This window comes from Vanessa cardui, chromosome 18, assembly GCF_905220365.1.
Source record: "Vanessa cardui chromosome 18, ilVanCard2.1, whole genome shotgun sequence".
NCBI lineage: Eukaryota > Metazoa > Arthropoda > Insecta > Lepidoptera > Nymphalidae > Vanessa > Vanessa cardui.
In genome coordinates this window covers 7500192-7513996 of record NC_061140.1, presented here as the reverse complement: position 1 = coordinate 7513996, position 13805 = coordinate 7500192, and the positions used below count along the sequence as shown (strand labels likewise).

At 32.0% G+C, this 13805-nt stretch overlaps 1 protein-coding gene across 1 annotated transcript in view; it reads right to left on the bottom strand.

Annotated features, from left to right (window-relative positions):
• Window positions 1-593: 593 nt before the first annotated feature.
• Window positions 594-13805, bottom strand: part of LOC124537566 (G-protein coupled receptor dmsr-1-like) — a 32274-nt gene continuing 19062 nt past the window's right edge. Inside the window, exons 2-6 of the mRNA XM_047114440.1 lie at window positions 3815-3973; window positions 2033-2169; window positions 1680-1782; window positions 858-1441; window positions 594-618 (exon numbers count right to left, since the gene is read on the bottom strand). Coding sequence (XP_046970396.1) covers window positions 594-618; window positions 858-1441; window positions 1680-1782; window positions 2033-2169; window positions 3815-3973 — 1008 coding nt within the window. The remainder of the gene's footprint in view (window positions 619-857; window positions 1442-1679; window positions 1783-2032; window positions 2170-3814; window positions 3974-13805) is intronic.

Genomic DNA, 13805 nt, shown 5'->3' with positions numbered 1-13805 from the left:
TCCACCACGCTGTTCCAATGCGGGTTGGTGGAATACACATGTGGCAGAATTTCTATGAAATTTGTCACATGCAGGTTTCCTCACGATGTTTTCCTTCACCAATGAGCACGAGATGAATTATAAAGACAAATTAAGCACATGAAATGAAACAGCGGTGCTTGCCTGGGTTTGAACCCGCAATCATCGTTTAAGATGCACGCGTTCTAACCACTGGGCCATCTCGACTCGATTTACTAATAGGTGCCATATTGCGCACAGAAATTACCTGCTGATATGATCATTTTTAATGCAATAATTTAAATACTTTTATTCACTTGTTTTAGTTACCAACTTTCAATAATAAAATGCATTTTTTACACTATTCCATATATTAAATAACAAGAATAAAAAATAAAAAACGACCAATAATGTCACGTCCATTCAATATCAAAGCTTTTTTATCTCATCTCCTCCTGCGATTGAAATAGCTTATATATGTTATACTTTATGTAGACAGTTGTATCAGCGCAACATGAATTGATTAAACACACATACAAATAACAGATGCAATTTACTCACATTGACATTCAAACTTTAGTGATGCTCTGCAGCGGTTATCTTTTTATCTTTTCTGTGCACCTGTTGGGACAAAATAATTTGATGCGTTTCCTTTTTAACCTAACAATTGTTATATATCATTTATTCACTCATTACGAAAATAGTTAGTAACATATTTTAAAAAAGTACAATATCAAGTAACTAATAACAAATAAACAATGTAAATTAGTAACAGAATTATTAGTGAAGTTTACTTTGACATAAGCGAACAGAAGCTAACAATAACCGAAAATATAAGCTGAGTAGAAAATTATACGTACGTATTTTGGTTGTGGGAGTCCGAGTGTGAGGGATTAGGAGGCAGGAAGCGAGCGAGGTGCCTCTGCAGCAATAACTGCCTAAACGTCTGCCTAAACTGTCTTGACATCGAACAGTATAATATAAAGTTTATAGCGCCATTCAGCAGCGCTAAGAAGTCCATCATTTCGCCAAACAGGTCGTAACAGCGTTTGAAAAAGCACCAGCCCAGCAATCCGCTCATCAAACCCAATATCCCTTGAGGCAGTTCCGTGACAAGGAAAAGCAGCAAAACGGCCAGTAACATCTTCGTCGTCCTATCCGTTCTTTTATCCGCTTTGTGTTGACGTTTTACCATTTTCTCAGCGGCAGGGCAAGCGCTGTAATTCCTCAAATTCTTCTGATGCTGATTGGCACTGTACAACGCTCGTATTAGCCACACGCTAATCACAGTCAAAATTGAGCATGGTAGCAATTTGATAAGTACGGCATGCACCCAAAAATTCAATTGATAAAGTCTACCCTGACTGTCTGAGTCTACATGGTAGGCAATATACGCCGGCCTGCCATTTACGGCGGTAATATTCTTTGTGTGAATGTCAAATACCTGTGGAATATAAACAAAATGTTTGCATGCATTCTATGATAATTTTTATTGTATTAAAAGCAGGAGCAATGTGCGGAACTGTTAAGGAAATAGCTAATTTAAATTAATACAATAAGTGTATTGGAGAATGTGTGACCTTCGAATGTTCTAGATTATTATCATCTAGTATTGTTCATGTTAGCTTTTAGATTTTGCAATTTTTATAATATATTGAATTATTAATTAGCTTATTACTCACCATAAACGTTGGTATGCACAAAATTGGAGGCAACATGAAACTGGTCAAGATAGCAATACTGCATCGTCGTTCAGTGCACAAAATGTGACTTCTATCTGAATATCTGAAATAATTAAATACTTATAATACCAATACAAATCAAAACTAACTTTATCCATGACAGATAACAAAATAACTCGACGCTCAAATAGTATTCTTGTATCTATTGTTTTTTAGGAAGACGTTGTAATAATGGAAATTTAGGCATTTGAAACGAGTTAAATGACTTCATCCTCAATGGTTTTTATACCTTTTTTATATCCTATTAGTAAGTTAAAGTGTATAAAAAGTCAATAAAAAAAGGTTCGACTCACTTTATTGCGATGTATCTCCATATTGCTAGCGACAGTGTGAGGCATATCGACGCGGTATGTAATATTTGAGCGAAATGCATATGAAATAGTAAGTACATCGCCCACGAATACGGAAAATCCAATTTCTCAGGTAGTACCTTAAATGAAATTGTTATATAAATACTTAGCATTAGGATGGATTTATAACCTTCTATCTTTTTTATAAATCCGTATATATGAAGAAAATAAAGAAAAGATTTTCTTCAAACTTAAAAGTATTTAATAAGGTTTTTCAAATAATATAAAGACTTCAAACTAAATCGATAAATAAATTGTACTATCCAATGATATTCTAATAAACAGATATGTTTTACCCATACTAAACAACAGAAAAATGTGTGCCGCACCGGGGACCGTTTATTTTAGTTTATTTTTACATTTCGTTTAAAGTAAAAAGGATAGCTTGATAAAAACAATAAGTAAAAGGGATAACTAGATGTTTTAATTACGCAAAATGTATTACTACGTAATTATGATGTATTATCACGTATTACTACGTAAAACGACTAAAGGCAAACGTCCCAATTAGGACGTTTTCTAGTCTTCAATTTTGCGCGTTAATAACATATCTGTTTACTAGAACATCATTGGTACTATCTGAATTTATTTTAAAAATGTGTAAAGTAAAAGTGTCAGAATGACAGGATCGAACCTGAGACTCTTTGATCAAATATAACTATTTAATATTTAGTTTACATTATATAATATTTAAGTTTATAGTCGAGCTATTGAGAGTTGTGATAGATCATCACGATAAGCGCGAATGTATATTCATTCGATCTAACACCTTGTTATTGTCATAAACTGATTAATTAACTTTTCGTTATAAAACTGCTTATATAATGAAAAGTAAACATTCACAGTTAAATCTTCTACGAAATGTAAAACTTTGATCAATATATGATTAAAAATCTCAATGAATTGTTATAATTGAACACAAATTGATTTTTCAAGTTATTGAGCGTTAAGTATTCTCTCAATTAATCTGTTTGTTAAGTTAGTTAATAATTATTATTATTTGAAGAGATCTTTTGAATTAACAATCTTTAAGAAAATAATATTCTGTTTATAATTCTGCGAAATGTCATCGGTGATGGAAAAACTAAGAGCTCTTGTTATATTGAAGGGACCATGTTATAGATAAATACTAAGACCGATCTTATTAGGTTACTGACATCGCCTTCCAACATTTTTTCCTAATTTACCAACCGCTTAGTAAATACAATACCGAACGCATTAATTAGGTACTTTAGACTCGCTTGAATCGGTATGCGTATTAACGAGATACAAGATGGCGGATATATCGGCTAACCACTAATATACATGACCATACACGTGTAAAGACATCGATGTATGTTTATAAATTTAACAGCACTGTAAGTGTCATCGCGAACCGAGTTGGCACAGTAGTTAGAGCGAGTAGGTACGTCTTAACAGATCATTGCGCGTTCAAACCCAGGTAAGCATTGCTATATTTTCATGTGGTATATTTGTGTTTATAATTCGTCTCGTGAATGAAAACATCGTGAGTATATGTATGTAATTTCAGTGAAATTCAGCTACATGTGAATCAACCAACCCGAAAATAAACGCTCCTAATATTCTCCTGACAGAAAGAGGGGACCTAAGCCCAGCATTGAAAAATTTACGGAGTACATTTTGTAGGTCTCATCATAATACAAATAACTCAAATAGAAATTATGTAATATAATTTTGGTTAAAGTATTGTTTGTAAAAACTCACCAAGTATTTATATATGGCAAATGGAACGTATTCAAGCATGACGAAAACGTCTGCGACAGCCAGCCACTTCAACAGGCGATTGATTGGCGCCGCTGCCATATCGCGGCGTGTCAGCACCGCCACGTTCATTGTATTCGCTATCACACCTATTGTGCACACCTGTGGGTGGAATAATTAATTTAGTCACTATATTTATGGTAATATTTTGATTGTCTCACTAGTATCGTGGCTGCTTTATACGGATGCAAATCCTGAGACCTTCAATTTAAACTCTGAAAAGGGCCATATTAATTGTAACTTTCTATTAAAAAATCATTAAGGCTGTTGGTCTTATGCCTTAAGTTATATCTCGGCTTTGACTCTGTGTCGTGTTAAGTTGCAGTCCCATCGGATTATGAGACAAAATTGTTTGCTTGTGTCGTGCTGGAGTACCTCCTATTTACTAGAGATTAGTTATTGCCACGGAAAGCGATCGAGAGCATTATAAGCATCATCGGTATTTAAAAGCTATACCTAGCTTTTTCAATGAGATTGAAAAAATCTATAATAATAAAGAAGTATTTGCTAAATTTACCTGCCAGTTGAAAGGCATGAATATTAACTTAAGGTCGCAGGTTCAAATTCGGTCATGCGACAGTGAATTTTTAATGATATACGCCTATAACCTTTTACATAAGGGAAGCAGAGGACTGTTTAACACGTTATTTATGCAAAATCACGTATGAGAAAATTTCATGATTGATGAAAGAACGTTATAATTAAATTATTATCAAATAAGATCTACAATATATTCCAACAATGATATTATTTCACTATCTCATTTATTATAAATTGATTGATAGATATCCACATAAAGATTGATTAACGTAAATCTGCCTTGAAAAAATTATAAATATGCGTAATATGTTTTAATGTTCCGACTTTTCCCACGTAAGCGTGATATATTGCTCACGCAACACCATTTGACAATCTGTTACAGGATTTAAAGGTAATAAACGGGAGCTATTTATCAATTCGACAGTAATGTTCTATTGGAAGAGCGAGAACAGCTTTTTTTTTCTTTTAAATTCAAACAACATTTCATTTCAGACAGTAATTATAATTACATACATCCATATAAGTACTCCGTGGTTACATATTACTTTTTATTGACCTACGCCCAATTACTATATTTAATTAAAAAAAAAAAAAACATTTTGCTTACGGAATGAGTAGTATTGTCCAATTGACGTTTACAATAGTCATATTCATAAATTTACCCAATTATCCCTTATTCAAGGGCTTCTGATTCGCAAATTCAAATCAATTATTATTTGTGATATTGATTTTTTGAGGTTTTTGTCGGTTCTACGTAGAATCGTTCCTAATAAATGATTATACATTGACATAAAAGCCTGGTTAGATCAAGAATTCTTGTGAAATTCGACATAAAGAGGGTATATTTTATTCCTATTTAGTTATGAAAGCAGCGAGGGTAAAGCCTATAAAGTAGATAGTCCAAATTCACCTAAGAATCAACAGAACAGATGTTCCGCTAGGCTCCATTTACTCAGCCGATTTATGGACTTTGTGAACGCTGATCTCGACAATCTTTGCATGATGAAAATAGAACCTGATATTTTCATAAATTGTGATTCAGCGATTCCATCGTATTACAATATGAACTGCTACCTCTGTATACAGAATGGACTACTGATATGAACTTAAATGCCCTTATAAAGTAAAATTAACTGCGAATAACACTGTTGAAAATATTAACTTAGAATTGAAAATATTTTTCGTTTTATTATACTTTCAAGCATGTACCAATATATGTTTCTTAGAACAAGAACCTCTATGTTTTATGAAATCACTGAAAATAATCATTTTCATCCTACACATGCATGTATTCTTCACAAACGAGAACAAAATAATTAATAAGCTTAAATTGAGTACATAAAAAGTCGGTCATATTTGCAAAAGTCTTTGATTAAGATTCACCATTTACTTTCCTCGTTATCTTTATTAAATATATTACATTAACTTTATTAAGAAAAGGTTGCAAGAAGCAGCTGATATATTAATCTTATTACTTATTCAAACTAAGTACAGTAAAGCAACAGTCTGTATGTTTCCCACAGCTGGGCTAAGGCTTCATCTCCCATTAAGAAGGTTTGGAACATATTCCACCACGCTATTCCAATGCGGGTCGGTGGAAAGTATTGTACATAAATAACTACTACTACTACTAATATTATGATGCAGTCCAATGAACATAAAATGTCACAATATTAGAATTATATAAACATAAAATTATTAAATTGAATCGTTTGGGAATGGCACTGATTATTGCAATATATTTCATCATATCAGTATAAATAATGCTTTGCTAGCATTTGCAATCATTTTATACAGAAAATTAATATGTTTACGGTAAGCATATTTATAAGTAATATTCAATTTATTGTATTCTATTTTGAGAAATATATTTCAAACCAATTAATAATAAAGTTTACTAACATGTTTAAAAAATCTATAAATAACCTATGAAAGTAAAAATATCTTTCGTTTAAAGTATCCAAAAATAATATCGAAAGGTAAGGTTGGTGTTCTCACGCGTAATAAATATATAGAGCATGTATGGATATGTAATAGTTTTTTTTTTTTTAAATTAGAACGTAAAGTTAGTCCTGCACAAATACTGATTTCCTTGACGCGTCCTTTATCTACAGGCAGTTTTGCCAGAACTCATCACTTCAAACACAGTGAGGTATTGCATTAGTGAATTTCAATGTTACGAAGATAAACATATGATTCCCTTGTCACAAAACAAGGGAATGTTATGTACTAGGTACTAGGTTTACTAGGTACTTAAATGGTTTGTCAAGAGAGTTTTTTTTGTTTATTACACTTATTTCTTATTATAATGTTATTTTCAGCTAAATCTACGAAAAATATAGTGTAACAAATTTGTCTTTGATTTCCCTGTACTTTGCACCGGTGCAATAAACGTCTTCGTAATGTTTTTAGGACTCATTTTATATTCATTTTTAAAAATTTATTTTGTAATAATGTATTTATTATACTAAAAAAATATCTTGACATAAGTCACTGCTACTCTACTACTGTCAATGTCAGTATTACCACATATACTTTGTCAGCTTCATACAATCAATTATATAACCACCAAAGGAAATTAAAATAACTTAAGAGTATTCAAAAAATTAATAAGGTAAAATACTGTAAAAGTTAAGACTGTAAGAATTTGTCGAAAGGTGTTATAAATTCTCTCAAACATCATATTAAGTTGTATAACCTACAAACTCGGACAATTTATCAAAACTACCAACCTTACTGCCGGGTGAGAGAAGTGGTATCACAGTCAGAATAGAAATTCTCGAACCTTCCTAAACTAGAACAGAGCTGGATAGAAAATTATTCTATAACATCCAACCTGATATTCATGTGACATCTGATGAAAGACACTTTTTTTGGATTTCATACAATCTTCAGTTCCTTGTTATATTATATTAATTGCTACAAAGTATTTAATTAGATCTGACTTTTATGGAAGTAGTTTAAAATTGGTACCTACTTGATAAAGGTCTATAATGAGGTCCTATAATTAGGTCAAATATCATATTTTAATTACGTTGGAATCATGGATCAATTTATAGAAAATCGTAGAAAACATTTTAATGTTTCTAAAAAAGGGAAAAATAATGACAACTGTAGTTTAGTTTACTTACCACTAGATTTTGATCGATATTAAAATGAATAACATATTAACTGTACCCATTTTATGCGGATAAATATTGTCAATTACATTGAAAAGCCAAAATTTTAGAAATATTACGAGAGATTAAAGTCATCGCGTGATAAATATGCGGGCTGTGTTGTACAAAACATTTGCTCAGTACGGGGGTATATTATTATATATCGTGTATAACTATGTATCACATTGTTTAAAAGACATCTAGGAATTTAATGTCTATCCGTAGAAAGTTATATGTAAAGTTTAGGAACACAACGTCTTAATTTTGTTTCTAAACTTCAAATTCGGAGGTTAGATTCCGTAACCGCCTACTTAAAGGAGCTTCCGGCGGGCGATACGATTCACGAAGTAGTAATTCGTGAGGCGCGGTTTTCAAGTCAGTGGAAGTTACAATTACTATCCATATCTAATTATATACATCAGACTAAGCACGTTTAATTATAAACTAAGGTCGTCTCAAAATTGCAGGAGATTACCAGTTTTATTTTCAAGATATTATTAAATTTGGAAGAAATAGTAGACAATTTCCATTATGCCTTGTCAATATATCTTCAACACATTTATTCAATACAATTGAAAAATATTCAATCCATTATGTAGTAAAGCACTGTCCTATATTTGAGTCTGAGTAGTTTCTCTTTTAGGAATCGCGTGCACCAAAGCAGTCTTCCAAGAATTGGGGCCTACGCTTAACGTGTAGGAGTGCCGGAAAAGTGCCGTTTTAAGATCGGCGCTAACTTTGAAGCACGTTTACGCTATACAATCACAGACAGTAATAACGACAAACAAACGTACGCGACGATAGTTATTTCTGTAGATGATATAAAAGTGTGGAATTAATACCTGTTGACTTCCAGGCAGGATATATTAATTTAAATAATTGTATTAAGTAACATGACTGTATTTTTTTTAATATTGAAAAAGAGTAACTACTGAGTTTCTTGCCGGTTCTTCTCGGTAGAATCTACTTTCCGAAGCGGTGGTAGCTTCACTTAATTGTTAAATGACGATTCAAAAGTGCTTGTAAAAGCCCACTTGAATAAAGTTCATTTTGATTTTTGATTTTGATTTCTACAAACAGAAGCTCAACCCCGACAATCACATCCTGAGCCTAAGCATAACATAATAAGCATTATTTAATTTAAGTAAAACCTCAAAATGGAGTCTAATACTCGCCTGGTGGTTCTATAAAAGCCAGCGGGACTTTTGATTTTGTACTTTGCAGGAAATGTATCTTTATACATGTTGTAATTAAAAATTAAATTAAATAGCTAGTTGTCGGCTCTCTCTGACTTTATTTTTAACTTTTCATTTACATAAAAAAATTGTAAAAAGTATGTACTGTACGATAAAAGAATAAAGTTTTTTTAAAGCCATTGAACAAAAAGTTTCTATGTGGAAAGAACGAATGACATTCTATATTTATATAATAATATTTTTATTAGCCAATCCAGACTTGCTCACCGACTCTATAGCCCTGCTACGTGCATTTTTATCAAAAACGTATCCATATAACAAATATTTAATGTTTGATTCTGAAAAAACACGCATTGAGTCGATACATCAGTCGATTGAACAAAGTAACAATATCCTAAATACAAACAAACCTTCGAAATGCTAACGATTAAAAAAGTGTACAAAATTTTCGTTCAGTACCAAAAAATCTTCCATACATGAGAATTTTTTTTCTCAACGTATATTGTTACTAATACTGTATTTATTTACTTTTGATTTGCAGACTTTCAAAGCATATTAATTAGCCTCTAAACTACTTTGTACTGGTAAAGGGCAATTGATATGCTTTAAAATTCCTTCTGATATAGATTAGGGCTCCCATTGAGTAATTACAATCATTAGTATCACATTGGATACTTAATGAATTGTTAAGATACTACTGAGTTCTACACCACCTTAGAAAATCCCTCAACAAAGTACTTTGATCTGATTCAGAAAAAGTAGACAATATATTTTTAAAGACGTAATTAAAAATATTCAGGACTGTTTCACAAAAATAGAAACATGTAGGCCTGAATATAAATCAGAGCTCATTTTTTATTATAGGAATAATTTAAGATTGCTCCCACGTTATTCCTGTTGATAAAGCTTCACTATAAACTAGAGATCCAACCCGGCTTAGCACGGGAAAATTCTAAATTAAAAAAATGAGAAATGCGCTTACCAAGAAAATATTAAGTTGGTATATTTATTTTAAAACGGTTATGACTTTATAAATACCTATAAGTCTGTCTCAAATGGATATAACTGTGATAACTGATGCTTTACGATAAAAAAAGCCTCAATTCGGCAATTTCTTACTCTTGTTAGGTTATGTAAATCGAGGTAACTAGATACATACCTACTGTTGCAATGATAATGTAATGGAGATCCATTACATTCGTTTCAAATATTTATTTAATGTTGATCTTAAAAAAACGTCAAAACAATAAAAAAAAAACATTTCCTGCCCATCCAGTGTTAAACCTGTATACACTAATTTTGTAATTTTTTTATTATACATTCGTTTCAGTTATTGTTAGTTCTATATTACGAACAGCAAGCTGTTTTCCGAGAGAATATAATGATGTTCCTTATTAGCAAGGTCAGAAGTCAGATGTCAAATATTACACACTATATGCGACTACTGTGTTGCTCACTCGACTTTTTCTCATTGGACGTTATGGGTTCATTATATTTGTTATTTTTTTAAATCTTTATTAAATGGCAAAGGCAATTGTTGTGACAGAATGAGGATTAATAATAATAATTCGGTTATTCTTGCGCAATCATAATAGTTGGACATATTTGATTGGATTATATATGTTTTTTAATAGTAGCAGCGTACACCAAATATTGACATACATTTTGGACACGAAACATGTTACATTATTACTATTTTCATAGATTATTTTATAATACATTTTAGCTCATATTAGTATTAAATAATTAGCTTGATAAAATATTTTTTGTTTTTTGAGTTCATCCATTACAAAAAATGTAATCTTACATCTACTTAATAATGTAAATAAATAGTAGAGAAAAGTTACATAGAGATAAACTTAGTTTTACTTTGAATATAATTTTGTAAAATTACGACTCAAAATTGCTTGTAAAAGTCTACTTGAATGAAGTATGCTTTGATTTTATACAATACCAGATATATTGTTATTAAGAATAAGTTATCAATTTAAACTTTCCATGTGCTAATTTGTGTTTGTAATTATTCAACTCGTGTTCGACGTTGAAGGCAAGTATGTTAGAGAAGCCTCCACGTGTCTTATGTAACTTTAATACATGTGTATTGAAGCAATGAAGGGCTGAAGATTTAAACCTTCTTCTAAAAAAGAAATAAAATTTTGCGGTATATTTATAGGCTGCACTTTACCAATAAAAGAAAAATCCATTTAAATCTTATGTAATTCTTTATTTTTCAGATATAGGTAGGATGAGCAAATAGGTTACCTACAAGGTAGGTGATCATCATTGCTCACAGACAATGACACTGCAAGAAATATTAGCCATTCTAATACTACATCACCCATGCGCCAACAATCTTGGGAACTAAGATGTTATGTCCCATGTACATGTAATTACACTAGCTTACCTTTTCAAACCGGAATACAAAAATAATGAGTCCTGCTGTTTAGAGGTAGTGTGATGAATGGTTGGTACCTACCGAAACGGGTTTGCACAAAGCAACACCCTATCAACAAGTATGCCATTTATAATATGGCCTGTAATCTGTAAAAGGTTGCATCATATCCAAAACAAAAGTGTTTGCAAAGTTTCAGCTAGTGAAGTTAATAAAAAGCTAGTGAAAATTATTGTATGCCTTTGATCAGTATAAAGAGGAAATTTTCAATCGCTCCGTTAAAACAACTACTGCCGGTAATCGCAAGCCGGAAAGTTTATGCAACGAAAAGATTCAAAAGTTGAATATAGAAAACTATCTATGTCTCTGTCACTCTATGTGTGTCTCTCTCTCTCTATCTCTTTAAAAATGATTTATTTTTGATAAATCTTAGAATTAAAGACAAATGCAAATATTAAATGTGTGTCGTTATATATGTAAGAATGGTTAAATAATTTATGGATATATTTGCTCTAACACATATTTGACCATGTAAATATTTTATTTCTAATTCATGTAAAGTTAAACACAAACATTTTCTAATTTTTTAAGGAAGTCACAATCAAAATCTTTCTCACACAATGACACAGTAGGAAGTAATAAAAGGATTTTGAGGTTAATTCGCTACTTGTACTATGTAAAGCACTTAGTAACGCCTCCGACTTTACATAAATAATATAACTTGCTTATTCATGTATAATAATTCATAGTCAAATAAATATATCATTAGATAGTATATAAATAAAATTTTAACAAAATGAAAAACCGACTTCAAACAAAACACTATTTTAAAACAAATAAAAACGCACTGAAAAGTAATAAAAATAATTGCATATTTAACATATTTTTAGAGTCCTCCTAGGTAAAATGAAATGAAAAATATTAGACTACTTAAAAGTCGATTTACGATTATATAACGTAGTTATAGTTATTGTTATATTTGGAGCCGGTGTAGAATTATCACAATTGGTTAACGTGATTTTCAGTTATTCACCTATTTGTCGCGCATATACATAAGGCAAATTTAAGACTTATGTCGTTTTCATACGGAGACCATCATCGGAAAAAAATAAAAGAAAAATGGGACCCCACGGGAAGCACTACCTTTCAAACAAAAGAAAACTTATCAGAATCGGTCCACCCAGTAAAAAGTTATGAGGTAACAAACATAAAAAAAAAAATACAGACGAATTGATAACCTCCTCCTTTTTGAAGTCGGTTGAAAACAAAATCGCTTACCGCTGTCTGTCCCTATGTATGCTTAGATTTCTAAAATTACGCTGATGATTATATATATCGATAGAGTGATTCAAAAGAAGCGTTTTTATTATTGTACATTGTAAATTGTTATTATAAAAATATATATAAATATCCCGCTGAGTTTCTTTCGCCGGTTCTTCTCAGGTCTGAGATATTATATTCCGAACCGGTGGTAGATTTTCGACTATCAATAAAAAAGTGTAAACACTTCAATTTTTAATAAAGGTTTTTCACTTTGACTTTGTATATAATATAGTAAATATATATTGTTGGAATAAACAAGCAACATCAGCGTCAAGTCATACAACTTCCCTATTTTAAAAAAAAAAAGGCGGGAGATTTGTAGTTGACACATTGAGAATTGCAATTATAATTATTACGGTGTAATGTGATTATTGATGGTTATTTGTGTTGTAGACTAAATGATTTTCTTTTGTGGTAGATTGATTGTTATTATAAATTAAAGATGATTGTTTTTAGAGGTTAACCTACTTCCTACTTCTGGTTCTAAAATCAGAAGTGGGATACGCCTGTGCCCACTTACAATAGTAACAAATAACCATCAATCTATTTTGCTATGTCTAATACGACATCGTTTTCGTTCTTGTTATCATCGCTCCCGCGGTAGTGATCGTGATAGTTTGGTGAAAAAGGCGATAAGTGAAAACATAGCTAGGCTAAATGCGATTGAGGAAAACACAACGATTGTCATGCAAACGCCTCCGCGTATCGTGGCCAACACATGTCAGAATTATAGCGAAATACGTTCATCAGCTTATACATTTGCTGACGCCTTGTTCTCGATTACCCGCAATAAGTAACGTGATAATAAGTTTGATTCGAGACGAGACAACACTTCCACTTCTTGGAAGGTTGGCGTAAGATATGCGGGAGCCGAGCAGGCGACGAAAGTTTCTCCAGATGGTCGCTATGAATTAAAATAGCGCAAGTGGCAAGACCACTCAAGCGGTAGCTCAATGCATGGAAGGGTGAATGGTGCCCTGAAATTTGCGTATCATTCGAGGGTGAGTTAAATCGTTTTTATTTTCAGCTATGAGTCTATGTGTAATGCAAACGATGGCGGACCATGAAAGTCTGACAGGTGAAGCAGTAATATAAAGCGAGGGTCTCTAGTAAGCCACCTGATTGAAAGTATGCCAAACGTTATCTCATCATGTCATAATATGAGTACTGCGTAAACTACCTCTGCTCGATGGATCTGTACCGTGGGTATCGCGTAATACTGCCTCTGCCCACAGGTAAAGTTAATTGGGCATCGCGTAATACTGCCTCTGCCCACAGGTAAAATTAATTAGGCATCGCGTAATACTGCCTCTGCCCAAAGGTAA